The sequence below is a fragment of the Cygnus atratus genome, chromosome 1 (assembly GCF_013377495.2).
Source record: "Cygnus atratus isolate AKBS03 ecotype Queensland, Australia chromosome 1, CAtr_DNAZoo_HiC_assembly, whole genome shotgun sequence".
Taxonomy (NCBI): domain Eukaryota; kingdom Metazoa; phylum Chordata; class Aves; order Anseriformes; family Anatidae; genus Cygnus; species Cygnus atratus.
The window spans coordinates 141,536,107-141,548,407 of record NC_066362.1 but is presented as its reverse complement, the minus strand read 5'-3'; the positions used below and the strand labels follow the sequence as shown (position 1 = coordinate 141,548,407).

General features: G+C 39.0%; 1 protein-coding gene across 1 annotated transcript in view; it reads right to left on the bottom strand.

The window, feature by feature from the left end:
* Window positions 1–2,296: 2,296 nt before the first annotated feature.
* Window positions 2,297–12,301, bottom strand: part of SLC9A2 (solute carrier family 9 member A2) — a 31,571-nt gene continuing 21,566 nt past the window's right edge. The window contains exons 6-12 of the mRNA XM_035558107.1: window positions 11,675–11,764; window positions 10,174–10,244; window positions 8,524–8,685; window positions 7,803–7,899; window positions 6,458–6,589; window positions 4,465–4,558; window positions 2,297–2,667 (exon numbers count right to left, since the gene is read on the bottom strand). Coding sequence (XP_035414000.1) covers window positions 2,297–2,667; window positions 4,465–4,558; window positions 6,458–6,589; window positions 7,803–7,899; window positions 8,524–8,685; window positions 10,174–10,244; window positions 11,675–11,764 — 1,017 coding nt within the window. The remainder of the gene's footprint in view (window positions 2,668–4,464; window positions 4,559–6,457; window positions 6,590–7,802; window positions 7,900–8,523; window positions 8,686–10,173; window positions 10,245–11,674; window positions 11,765–12,301) is intronic.

The following is a 12,301-nucleotide window of genomic DNA, read 5'->3' as shown; positions in this document are numbered from 1 at the left end:
GCATTCATTATTTAAAATTATGCCAATAAAACCAACAAACATTTTTTTTTTTAAACATGACATCTTTCCCCAGACATAAGCCAATTACCTGGTCATTACCAGCACGTGAAGGAGAAAGCTCCACAGGGAGTAAACTAAGTGTCGATGTGCAACACACAGGGAGTAAACTAAGTGTCGACGTGCAACATTTTGCATTTATTTATTTGGTCAGATTTCAGATGGGCCTGCTATAAAACACCTAGTCTAAACAGTCCGATCTGCAGAGAAGTTTCAGAACTGAAATCCAAACTTAAGGCTTCTTATTTAATCATGATCTCAGTAATGCAGTGACAGAGTATTTGCTAGCAGTTTTACAGCTGAAACATTTTCCTGTAGAAAGACATTCAAATTTATTTTTAAAGCTTACTAGCTTTGTTAGAACCCAGTTTTATTTCCAAACAAGAGATGATCATTAAAGGGTAGACAAATACTGCCTTCCACAAAAATCGTTTTTTGAAAATAGCCATGAACACCTGACTGAGATTTCTAGGGTTCACCTAGCCATCTCTCTGCAGCTTAAAATTTGCATTTGACAAACAGCAGAAATTACATAGCCTGAACAGAGGAAAAGATTAAAAGACGTGACAATAAGAGAGTTCAGGCAGGTTTGACATTTTAAATACATACATGAAATGAATATTTTGGAAACGCTTAAGTGAAGGAAAGTCATTATCCCTATTTATAAAATTCATTTACCATCCCGGCCCACAAACCTTTGAAATAAATCTACCCTGTGATTTTAAAAGCAAATTTGATTTTTAATAGTTCTTTCAAAACGAGCTTAAATAAATAAGTGAATCTTATTGCCCACAGATTTAGAAATGTGCTAACGAAAAAAGAGAAGTTATGATTTCACAGTGTACATTCTTAACTGAAAGTTATGAATCTTGTAACCGGAAGAATGAAAATGATTTTTGCATTGTGCTGAAATGTGTATCTGTGCTGAAGCAAGCTCAAAACTTAAGATAAAGTGGGACAGAAAGTGCAAATTCCTGAGAGCTATTAAGTATCATTTATTTTAATGCACCCTCCCTTCTCATAGGCACTCAGATGACAGCCATTTATGCTGGGGTGAAGAAAGTCTGCATTTCTATGGGTATTAGTAAGGTGCACAGTGACTACAACTGATTCCAGAGCTATTTTTTTCCAGGTCCTACTTTTACTGTACAAGAAGGAACATTTTTGTTCCTTGGAGTGCATAGCCCAAAGAAAAGATAATCATTCCCCCTTTACAGATAAAGAAACAGAAACTAAAATGAGTTGACCAGGTTCACAAGCATGAGTGAAGGAGCTTTCTTGAACCTCAGTGGTCCCAAAACTCAAACAGGGCACTGCTGATTTTGTCTATGTGCAGTGCTCTACAACTGTTCTACTGCTGTGTTTGCACTGCCATGGAAAAGCTAAGGTGCGAAAAGCAATTTTGAACAGTAACATTTTTTTACCTACTTGAAGTCTCTTTTTAGGACTTCTGGTGTCCTTTTAGGTGCTCTAGTTGTGTTGACATTAGTCAGAATCAAGGTTCAGATTTCAGTGAGAATTCAGATTTCCCTTGGTGATTCGCAGTACCATTCAAAGGCTACATATTGCCAAAAATTAAAAAAAAAAAAAAAAAAGTAAAAATTCAAGCTATTCAGGCCTTGTCTCTGTTGCAGCTTCTCTCTATAAACTGTGCAATTCTGGTCCAACAGCTTGCTCCTTCTTTTCTTCCTCTTTTTGCACATCACAGCTCTTCCAATAAACTGGGCTCCAGGAATATATTTATTCTTCTTATGAAGTCTATATGATAGGTGCATTGTGCAATTTTCAGTGTTACTCATATTAAAGCTCTGGTTAAAACAAGTATTATTTGATCATAAATAAAACCTGAAATGATATAGGTTTTTGTAAAGAACCCCTTCATCACTGGACTTTCATGATTTTTTTATGGATAGCTGGGTATTGAACTTGCATGACTTGGTTCCACAGGAGATGATGTGATAAGGCACGTTTCCATCCTATCTTAATAGTGGATATAATGTAATTAAAGCATTGCCATAAGTTATTTATAAAAGAGATTTTTTTTTTAACGTCCTCAGTTTTGCAATTGCTCCAGTATTCCTTTCACTTAGTTAATGACGTTGACTTTGTCCAAATGGAAATGCTTAGATCCACATTAAGGTTTCTCTTCTCTTTAATGGATCCCGCTGTCTGATCAGATAGTTTAGAATCCTAACGATATGCTCACTGCTTATTACCAATAGTTCAGTTTCTGCTGTGTTCAATACGGCTGGTTCTCAGGCTTATTTCTCTGTCTTTCCCCTTGTGACGCCTGCCTAACCAATCGTGGTGGTGGTATAGGTCTTGCCGACCCATGGTCTGCAGTCAAATCTTCCCTGCTCAAAGTGCCAAATCTTGGTCTCGTCAGCAGTGGCTGCCTGAACCCAACGGATGGCTGAGGCAGGTTGCCTGGCTCCTGCTGCTCTCCTCGTCCATTCTGGCTCCCATCGACTTCATTCTTCCACTCCATCCTTAACTCAGACGGTGGCCGCTGCTGCCTCAATCTCTGTTCTCTCAAGATTTTCCCTGCTCTGGGTCTTAAATTGAGCACCGTGGTAGTGGCATCCATTTCAGAGTCACTGCTGTCACCCACTGTTGATTGAAAACAAAATTAAAATTTGGCACAGAAACGAGATACTCTCAGCCTCACATCCCATAAGAGGCATTTCCAGGGCACTGCACGTATAGGGACTCTAGAAACTTGACTTTGGAAAAGTAGCATCAATGTTCCACCAAGCAAAGGATCTCCCAAGGGCAATGACCAGCTGGGAGGAAACATCCCATCCTTAATATGCCTAAACGTAAGATATCAAAGAAAAAATACAGGGCAAATCTCACAGCTTGCAAGTGCCACAGACTCCTTCATCCCCTCACAGCAACATAGAAAATGGCCAAGGGAAAGCTGGCATAACTATTCAGGGAATACTCTTAAATGATAACTATCAGGTAAGCTCAGCTGGAAACATTTTGGGTGTGTGCATGTGCAATATATTTTCCCCAGCAGACTTCTTTTTAATTAACAAACATCTTCATCAAAACTTGCGCACTTCGGTCATTTGGTAATCATTTTAACAATCGTTTATGAATGACTCAGATTTGTTCTTAGGCTCACGTCAGATATAATGTTTTAAATCAATCAAAGCAAAGAATTGCATATTGTGCAACTGTCATAAGAGCAACTTCCATTAGTAACCTACATGTTATTTCTTTTAAAAAGGTGAGGAAGAGGTCAACAAAATATATCACCATATAATTGTCCATTCACCCAGATAATTTTATATCAAGGAAGGTCTTCATCATACTGTGTTTGTAGGCTTTTCTTCTCCTAAATATGTCATATGATATATGTTTTTGACAATTGAATAATCTGGAGGCATTTTTCCTCTTTAATATCTAATTCTAGGTGACAGTAGGTGACCTCTGTAGACATAGCTATAGAATAAAACGCATCTTATATTCAGGAGGGCAAAGATGTAATTAACAAGAGACAAAGACAAGGTCTATTGCTAAATTAATTTGCAAGAGTGGAAGACTAATTGGGCTGGGGTGTTGTTCAGAAATTTTAGTGAATATGTAGAGATTTAAACTTCTCAACAAGAGATCCTGATGATTGCTAGGCATGAAAGGGAATGTTCCTGAGCATGGTATAAGCATGGTAATGCAAATAAAAGTAATGTATAGAGTTGGCTAAGTTTTCACATCAAATTGTTGCCTTCCTCCAGATTTTTTTTTATTTCTTAATTTTTTTTAGAATTCAAGAACTCTAAAGTGAACCACTTGTGAGTTCAGGCATAAAAATAAATAAATAAATAAACATTTAGGTTGTACACCACAGACTTTTGAGAAGTTCTTCATGAGATCTATAAATCAGACCTCATGTCCTCATTTTCCTCGCTGCTTTCGTTCTCAGGGCACTTTCGTCTGCTCTGACCCCAGTAAGAAAGTAAACCACATAGGGTTACAATCCAAGAGAGAGATCTGTATATTATTGAATAAAGATGTGGAGAACAAGCAATGAACAGAGTTTCTGGTGCAAGTGTCTCAGGCTACTGCTTGCTCACATGAGGAGATGCGCTGTGAGGGCCATGCAGCTACAGCATTTGAACTGAGAAAGCCCCACAAGACTGCTTGCTGAGGTATTTCTCCACACTAAAATACCTGCTTTAGAACCCATCACTTTTAATGCTCTAAGACCTCTGCTAAATATCCAGCACCTACAAATATTTTATGAAGGTATTAACTCTAGAATGAAAGCACTTGCACATGAAGCAGTTAAAGTTTATTTCAATATTAACATGCTGACTTCCTTACATCGTCCCTGGAAAAGCTTTCCTTCTATGTAGGCAAGATGAGTGCAGCACAGTAAGAGAGCAGAAAAATTTCCATTACCTCTGGAAGATGTTTTATTTCTTACACGTAGTTTCTCTGGGAGTTTAGTGTTTTTAGGAAGTGAAAGAAATCTTTTTGTATTTGCAGCAGCAGCCTGTGCAAAGAAATAAAAGAAATGTTAAGTTACAGCAGACTGAAGTACCTCCATAGTGTATGTTAAGATAAACAACCGAGGCTTGAACAGACTTAGGTAGCTAAAGGGCTAGAGAGTAGTTTGGGATTAGCTAATACGTGATCTTTTACTACACACTCAATTAACACTTACTGCTGGTTGAGGTCTGTGCTAACTAAGGTAAGGACTGGGTATTCTCAAGCAGCTTAATCAAAGCAAAGCCTAGTGCTATGCCCTCTGAGATCAGAGTTAATAAATATATGCTCTCTAACCTCAACCTTACCTGTACACGTTTTTCAGAGGAAGGCAAAGCATCATTTTATGCAATTCCAGTCTGGAACCTTATTAGTCAGCTACGAAAATTAGCTTGAGACTGAAGCTTGGGCACAAGAAGTAATCTGTATTCTGATCCTGCAAACACCTTATACATATAAATGACTTTTACAGTTGACTAGTCACACTAGTTGACGAGGAAGTTAGGCACCAGTGTGACCATTTACCAGTGCAGGGCATAAAAGCCTTGTTTTCCCAAGACTAAGCTCTAAAGTCCCTGGGTGCAGAGCACACCTCTGGCATACTCTGGTGAACACTTCCTGGAGCATACGAGGTACTTTCCAGGACAGGGTGATTTTTAAAAAGTCAGAGATTTCTCAAGAGTATCCTTTCTCTCATTTGTATATGAAGACCTGTTTAAAACCTTTATAATCTACCAGCTCTCCCCTGCCTGCACCACTCATCATTGCACGCTCAAAGGGAGTGTGTAAGGAAAATCTACTTTCCATGAGACATTTTTCATCTTTTGATATTTTTTTGCTTCTCAGGACCACTTCTGTAGTCTGGCCACGTGCACTGGGCACGAACTTACAGATAACACTTCCTTGTGTGGTGGATTTATTCAAGGATAATTATTTTTAAAATAACAGCCTGTGCATTTTAAAAAGTTGTCAGACATCACCTTTCTCCCTGCCCAAAAATGACTCAGTCCTGCTAAGTGTCTTCAGTATTCCTTCTAAAAAATCAACATACGTTACTGTGGTTGAGAACAACAACACAAAGATCATTCAGAAATGGACTTATTGCTATAACTAATGCCACAGGTCACCCAGGTAATGATCACAAATGGGACGCAGCACTTATTGTAGACATCATTATCAGCAGCCTCAGTAGCTGAAGGACAAATGTATCAATGAAGTTGCTAAGTGTTCTTGTAACATGAAAATACATGTTTATAAGGTGGTTAATTTCCCTCCTAGCTAAAATGGGAGTATCAGCTTCTCTGTTGTTGCTCTGTTTGGAAGGTCTGAAGTTTACAATGATGGCATAAAAGGATTGGTTCAGAGTCAAATGTCAACATGACATGCCATTTCTTGCAGATGGAGGGGTTTTTCCCATCCTGTGTCAAAACCTGAAGTCCTGACCACTTTTTAAGAACCCTAAGGAGATGATGACAGTTTTCAAATGGAGTGCTCACCCTGTCAAACTTGACCAAAAGTTCTCATCTTTCCCATATTTTGGAGCATACTGTAAGTAGTTTGACTGTCTCAAAGTCATTTTCTACCTCGATCATCCACTCTTCATCAAAATACTGACAGAGAATTCTGACCATGCCATAGAAGTATGCTGTGTATGGAATCTGCTCAGCTCCTCTGAGATAAAATCATAGCAGCACATCCCACTCATATTCCACAGCATTGAAGGTTTTCTGAAGGGATCAATGCAAACCAAGGGGCCCAAGTGCACAACTGAGGGTGTAAGTGTGACATTATATGTGCTGTTGTCTTTCAGATTTGGGATTTTTTTTTTTCTGCATTTCAGATTTTGTTCTGCGTGGCATTTAGCTACTGAGAGTTGTTTTCTATAAATCAACTAAAATGCAAGTACCGGTCTTTCTCTTGACAGGCTGTTAGTTTTCCTTAGGCTCTCCCTAAGGCTGTGCCGGCGACGGATAAGAATTTCTTTGGCCTGCTTCTCATTTGCATCTGCAGCCAGGCTATGTCGGTTATATGACATTGTCTGAAACAGAAAAGCAGTGGTTACGTTCTGAAAAGAGCAATGTCAAATGTTGAGCTATATGAATAGTACAAAATAGGATTTTTGCTTTAATATTTTAATAACCACCATAAATCCTTGCAAATAAAATCATATTAAAGATGATTAAGAACAAGGACAATAATTATGCTGGCATTTTTTTAGTCAGAGGCTTCGTGAGCAGCTGCTTGTTTTTTAAGCCTGCTGATATTTGTAATGAAACAGAAATTGCAGAAAGCTGACTTAATACAGTGTTTACCCCCACGTTGTACTAGCTCAGTCAATGTCAATGGAGGATGCACATTTGAAAGTGGTAACATGAGTCACCTAGAGGGAAGTCATTTTTACCTCCAGCAAGTTGAAGCAAGCTCCACTTTTGAATGTTTTCCAAGGGCGCAGACATTCAAACTACTTAGCCACAGGAGGGTAAATGTGAAATGTCCTTTTACTTTTATTTCACTGTTTTTCCAGCTCATCACCTCTGTTCTTAATACAAACAACTTCACAACTGGAGGCAAATGGGAAACCTAATCCCATACCATGAAGTGACCAAAACACTAATAGAAGTGGGACAAGGTTGGATTGAATTTGCACCTATGATCCTTTCTAAGTAATGGAAGTATATTGCAGGTAATATGAGAAAAACATGAAGCTTTATCAATAGTCTAAGACCAAGTAAGCAATTTGCATAAAGGATCACTAATATGTTGCTCTACATATGACAGCATATTAATAGACAACAGAAGTAAATAACAGGATTAATTACTACGCTATAGTACAGCAGATGCTGTACTGGCTCAAAGATGTCATAGAACCATAGGATATCCCAAGCTGGAAGGGACCCACAAGGACCATCAAGTCCAAATCCTGGCTCCACACAGCACTACCTGAATCAGACCCTATGTCTGAGAGCAGTGTCCAAACACTGCTTGAACTCCAGCAGGCTCGGTGCTGTGACCACTGCCCTGGGGAGCCTGCTTCATGGCGCAATAAAGCTTCAGGAGCAAACCCTGCTCAAAGGTGAACCCGAGACCAAGAGGTACAAATTCACTGCACAACGGTCTTCTAATATTTCATTAGCACCTGAACTGACAGTACCGTAAATGAAGTGAACAAAAGGAAGACTGAAAAAGCAGAAAGGTAATAAGTATATTCAAAAAGTAGTGGGGTATTTAAGTATGCAAAGCTTTATTCTTACTCGATGTCGTATTTGGTAGAGATTCTTTGTTAGAATTTCCCGCATGTTTTCCATTTCAGTGGGAGACAATGGTTTTATTTTTCCTTCATGATATTCACTGTGGCAGAATAAAAACAAACAAACAAACAAACACACACACACACACAAAAAAAAAAAAGAAAATACATGAAAGAGAGAGAGAAGAAAAGAATATTTATTTTTATGATTGGAAATTATATTTGAACTGTTTTCTTTGCTAGAGTTGGAAACAGCATTTTAAAACAACTGAGGAAGAGGTAAAAATGTAGCAGGTAAGAATGAAACCTTGATCTCATTTGAGTCAAGTGCTAAGGCTCAAAACCCACTCTCCAAAACTTGGTATTGCTTCCACTAAATTGTAAATTCGACTAAGACACTTTTCAAAATGTCCCTCAGGCTTCCCTTGTAGCTCCTTGTAGCAGATGTGCAGGCACTGGTTTAAATCCAGCTCAGTTCTAGGCAGCAAATCAACGTTCCCTGTGAGCTGCATGCAGCTGCCCTTGTAAAACTACACGTTCCGGAAGATTGAGGTTCACTGAGTACTTTTTATGTGAGCTGCAAGTGAAATGCTCTGGTTTCACGTCTGCTTACTGTTCGTGGACACAAAGTGCCCTAAGTTAAAGTGATTATCTTGCCTGTGGACTGTGAAATACATTACACAACCCCACCGCAATGCTCAGCCACGCTGGCCTAGCTGGCTTACCTGAGAGACACCGACGATGGGACTTTGCTGATCATTCCACTCTCGGCCATCTCGATGGCATGCTTTATTTCCAGCTTCTTGTACAAAGAAACAATGCTGGATTTGGGCTGGTTCTCCCGGATGAGAAGTCTTCGCAGGTATTTATTGTCAAACTTTTTAAACCTGTATGAGAGGCAAATCAACCCAACCAGTTAATTTCAACTATGCATAGCTGAGGAAAGCTGCTATACTGTAGCTAAAGCAATTGTGAAGTTTATTCCCATGGCATATGTGCATATTAAGAACTTAGGGCTGGATAACACATAATCAAGGGTCAAGTTCATCTTTGCTTCAGCTAGTATTAACCTATGTTTTGGTTCATCTGTTAAAGCACATGTCTCTGGCAGCAACATTTAACTTTTAGGTACTATGTGTTATTGGACAATATTGTTTCTAATTCTCCATTTTCACTGAGACAAAGGGAACATTAAATATTTACTGTAATAACAAATAAAAGGTCTACATTTGCACCCACTGCTTTTTCCTTTGAAATTTTAGCTTGCTCTTGTAAAACTTCAGAAGTTCTCCTTTTCTCTAAAGCAACCACAACTATCTTGGATGCTTAGTGAAAAAACATTGATTAGAGCCAGGGTGACTTTGTTTGTCAGAAAATATTCTGCCCTCCAGTCATTCTGAAATTATTCTTGAATTTCAGTCAGAAGTCTTTCTGAAGGTCACAAAGAGGTGGGACTCTCCTCTGCTCCATAATCTGTTGGTTAAAGATCTCACACAGATTGGAGGAGAACCAGGCTGAGTAAAAAAGAGTTGTACCCATGTTATCCATCTTTCAGGAACACATCTTCTGTCATGCCCTCTAATCATTTGGAGAGGGATCTTCTCAGCCTCTCCCACTGATGCTCTTTCCTCTGTACAAAACACTTAAATTCTTATTGGAGCAGTGACTAGAAGGTGGGTGAGCAATGCCCATGCTTTGGGGCTGAAGGATTTGGGTGAAAAAGAATGTACTTCTGCGAAAAGAGAGTTAGATCCAAACAAATGATGATGATGATTCAGCAGCTAAACTGAACGCATGAATAATTCAGGTATTGCCAGTGGTAATCTTCTTAACTGACACTAAATCCTAAATAATACCATCAGGAAATGTGGAGCTGCCTGCCATTAAGATCTCTCATGCACCTCATGCCAGCCAGTGCCTTGATCTTCCTAGAGGAAGTCCCAAAGCTTTTGTTTGTTTCTCATCAGCTAGGGAACTAACCCCGCACTTAACACCACAGAGGCATACAATTTGCAGCAGCATCCTGAGCAGGAAAGCCAGCTCGGGATGAAAAGCTCAGCAGACATACAGGAAATGCTCTGAAACTGTCAGAAACAGGGAGATTACATTCACCCTCAGAAGGTAGAATACTTTACCCTGGGATCAGAGGGCTGTGCTTTTTCCCAGCTGGAGATTTTGTCCTGCTTGCTTGTGGTTTAGTTAAAAAGACATTGTTTTTCTGCCTTCTCTTTGTAACCCACACATTCTAAAAACAACCACCCACTTTCAAGAATAAAATGCTGAAAATGAAATCTGATGCCCAACAGCCTTTATTTGTTGCTGCAGAGCCAGTTTAGTCTCCCTGTATAACAAAGAGTTTTAAATGCCATTCTTACTTATCTCTCCAAAAGTTGTGACCCCAGTGTCCACAGACATCTTCAATTCCTGTCTTCACATGATCGAAGAACTAAAGGGGAAATGTTGGATCATTACATAAACTTATAGACATAATTTAGCTTGCACTTAGATATTACTATTTTTCAACTTACTTCAAAACAGAAAAGCCTCGTCAGAATTCAGGATGGTGCTTGACTTTAACTAAATGCAACTAAATAATGTTAACTAAATGCAGTCTAAACAGACAAGTGCAGGCTTGGCTTATGGATATTGAAAGGGGTCCATCCTTGCTGCCATTCAAATGCCAGGGAGGGCACCATGAACTCGGAGCTGGTTTCTGTTCTCCTCACCTAGAGCTCCATCAGTTCACAGCCCCAGAAGGACAGAAGTCAGCTGCCAATCTCCACGTCAATCTTGCTGATCTCCTACCTAAATCTGGAGGCAATTTGTTTTTCCTATATTTTCATTTCTTTTATGTTCTGTAACCAGTTGGGGCTATGCCTGGGCATTCTCCAGGGACTTCCCCAGGCTTGACAGTGAGCCAGGTATGACTTTGTGGAGGAGACAGCCTGAGTGGGCAGCAGGTCCCCGTGCCAGCACTGCCCCTTCTGTATGCACAGGATAGAGCTACAATAGCCAGCACCGGGTCCTGAGCTCCTATTTTAGAGGACTGTGGTCCAACTTCACCCCAAAACATCCTGAGCCCCCAGTATTGGAACCACACTCTTCCTTACTCTATTACCAATTACAAAAGGATGAACCAATCCATCTAAGATTTCACTGGATCCTCAGAGGTGGCTCACAAGCAGCTGTGCTCTTGATTCAAGTACCATAGCAGGGGGTCTCTAAAATTCAGACGGAAATCCTGATAGATGTGTCCAAAGCATAAGTTCTAGAAGTACTGACTTTTAGTTGCCTAGATTCAGTTCTCTACTGAATGTCGCCTTATTATTCCTCAATTTGGAATTTAAAACCACCTACCACAGGTATGCTGTAAGGAGAAATACATTCAAGAACATGCATAGCTAATGAGCCACAATAATTAGACATACACATACTAAATACAAATCCAGTGAGGGGTTGATGATGTGAGAGTTAAGGAAGGTTAAATGTGTCTTTAGAAGGAGTTTACATGTGTTTAATTAGACTAACTCAAACACAATGTAATGTAATTAAATTGCCAAAGGTTTCCTAATGTAGTCAAGTTCCAAAATAACACATCTCCTAAGAGAAACAAATTACAAGAAGATAACATACCTCAACAAGTAACAAAACAAGGTGAAGATTCCCAAATAATGATACATAACAATGATAATTTTGATAATGATCAGAATTTAAATATAAGCTTTACAGTTATTGTGCTTAAAACAGCTTTAGAAAAGAAATCTTAAAGAGTGCACGTATCTCTGTAATACTGTATGTTAAATCTCTCACACTGAAAGCCAACAGCAATTTTATCTATATGAAGGTTTCATCTGTAACACTGAAGATACAGCATACCCTGTTATAAATTTCTTCACTGACAGCAGGTTGCTTTTTATTTGACCTTTTGACATCAAGAAACTCCACCAGTGGACGAATCGTTATTCCCTGTGAAGAAAAAAGCAAATATTTCTGTGTTTTTCCATAAACATAAAGGAAAAACAAAGCCTTTTGGTCTTCTGCATCTCTGTCAGAGCAGTGAAAATGGCTGTGGATAGCTTTTTTCGCTCCAAAAACTTTCTTAACTCAGGGACTCAAATATGTCTCAACAGGAGCACTAAAATTGCTATTGAATGGTATAGACCAGACCCATGACACCAAGATTTTTGGTAAATATGTATCCATATTATACTATTCTTAGAGAAAGAACAAATGTTTTGGCTACCTCTAAATGATATAATGATTTTGAACCACTATTTCTGGAAGAATTTACATCATTGTTTATTTGTATAGGCACACTGACACAGGAGAGAGAAATGAATCTAATGGTGTTGAGATCAGTCCCTACTACCCTAGACAACCATGTCATGTATTTCTATTCATAAATGAATCAAGCTTTATCTCAAAAGTAGTTAGGTTTCTTTGCCCCATTGCTCATACTGGAACACTCCTCCTGAACCTCATTGTTCCAATAATTAGAAAGCA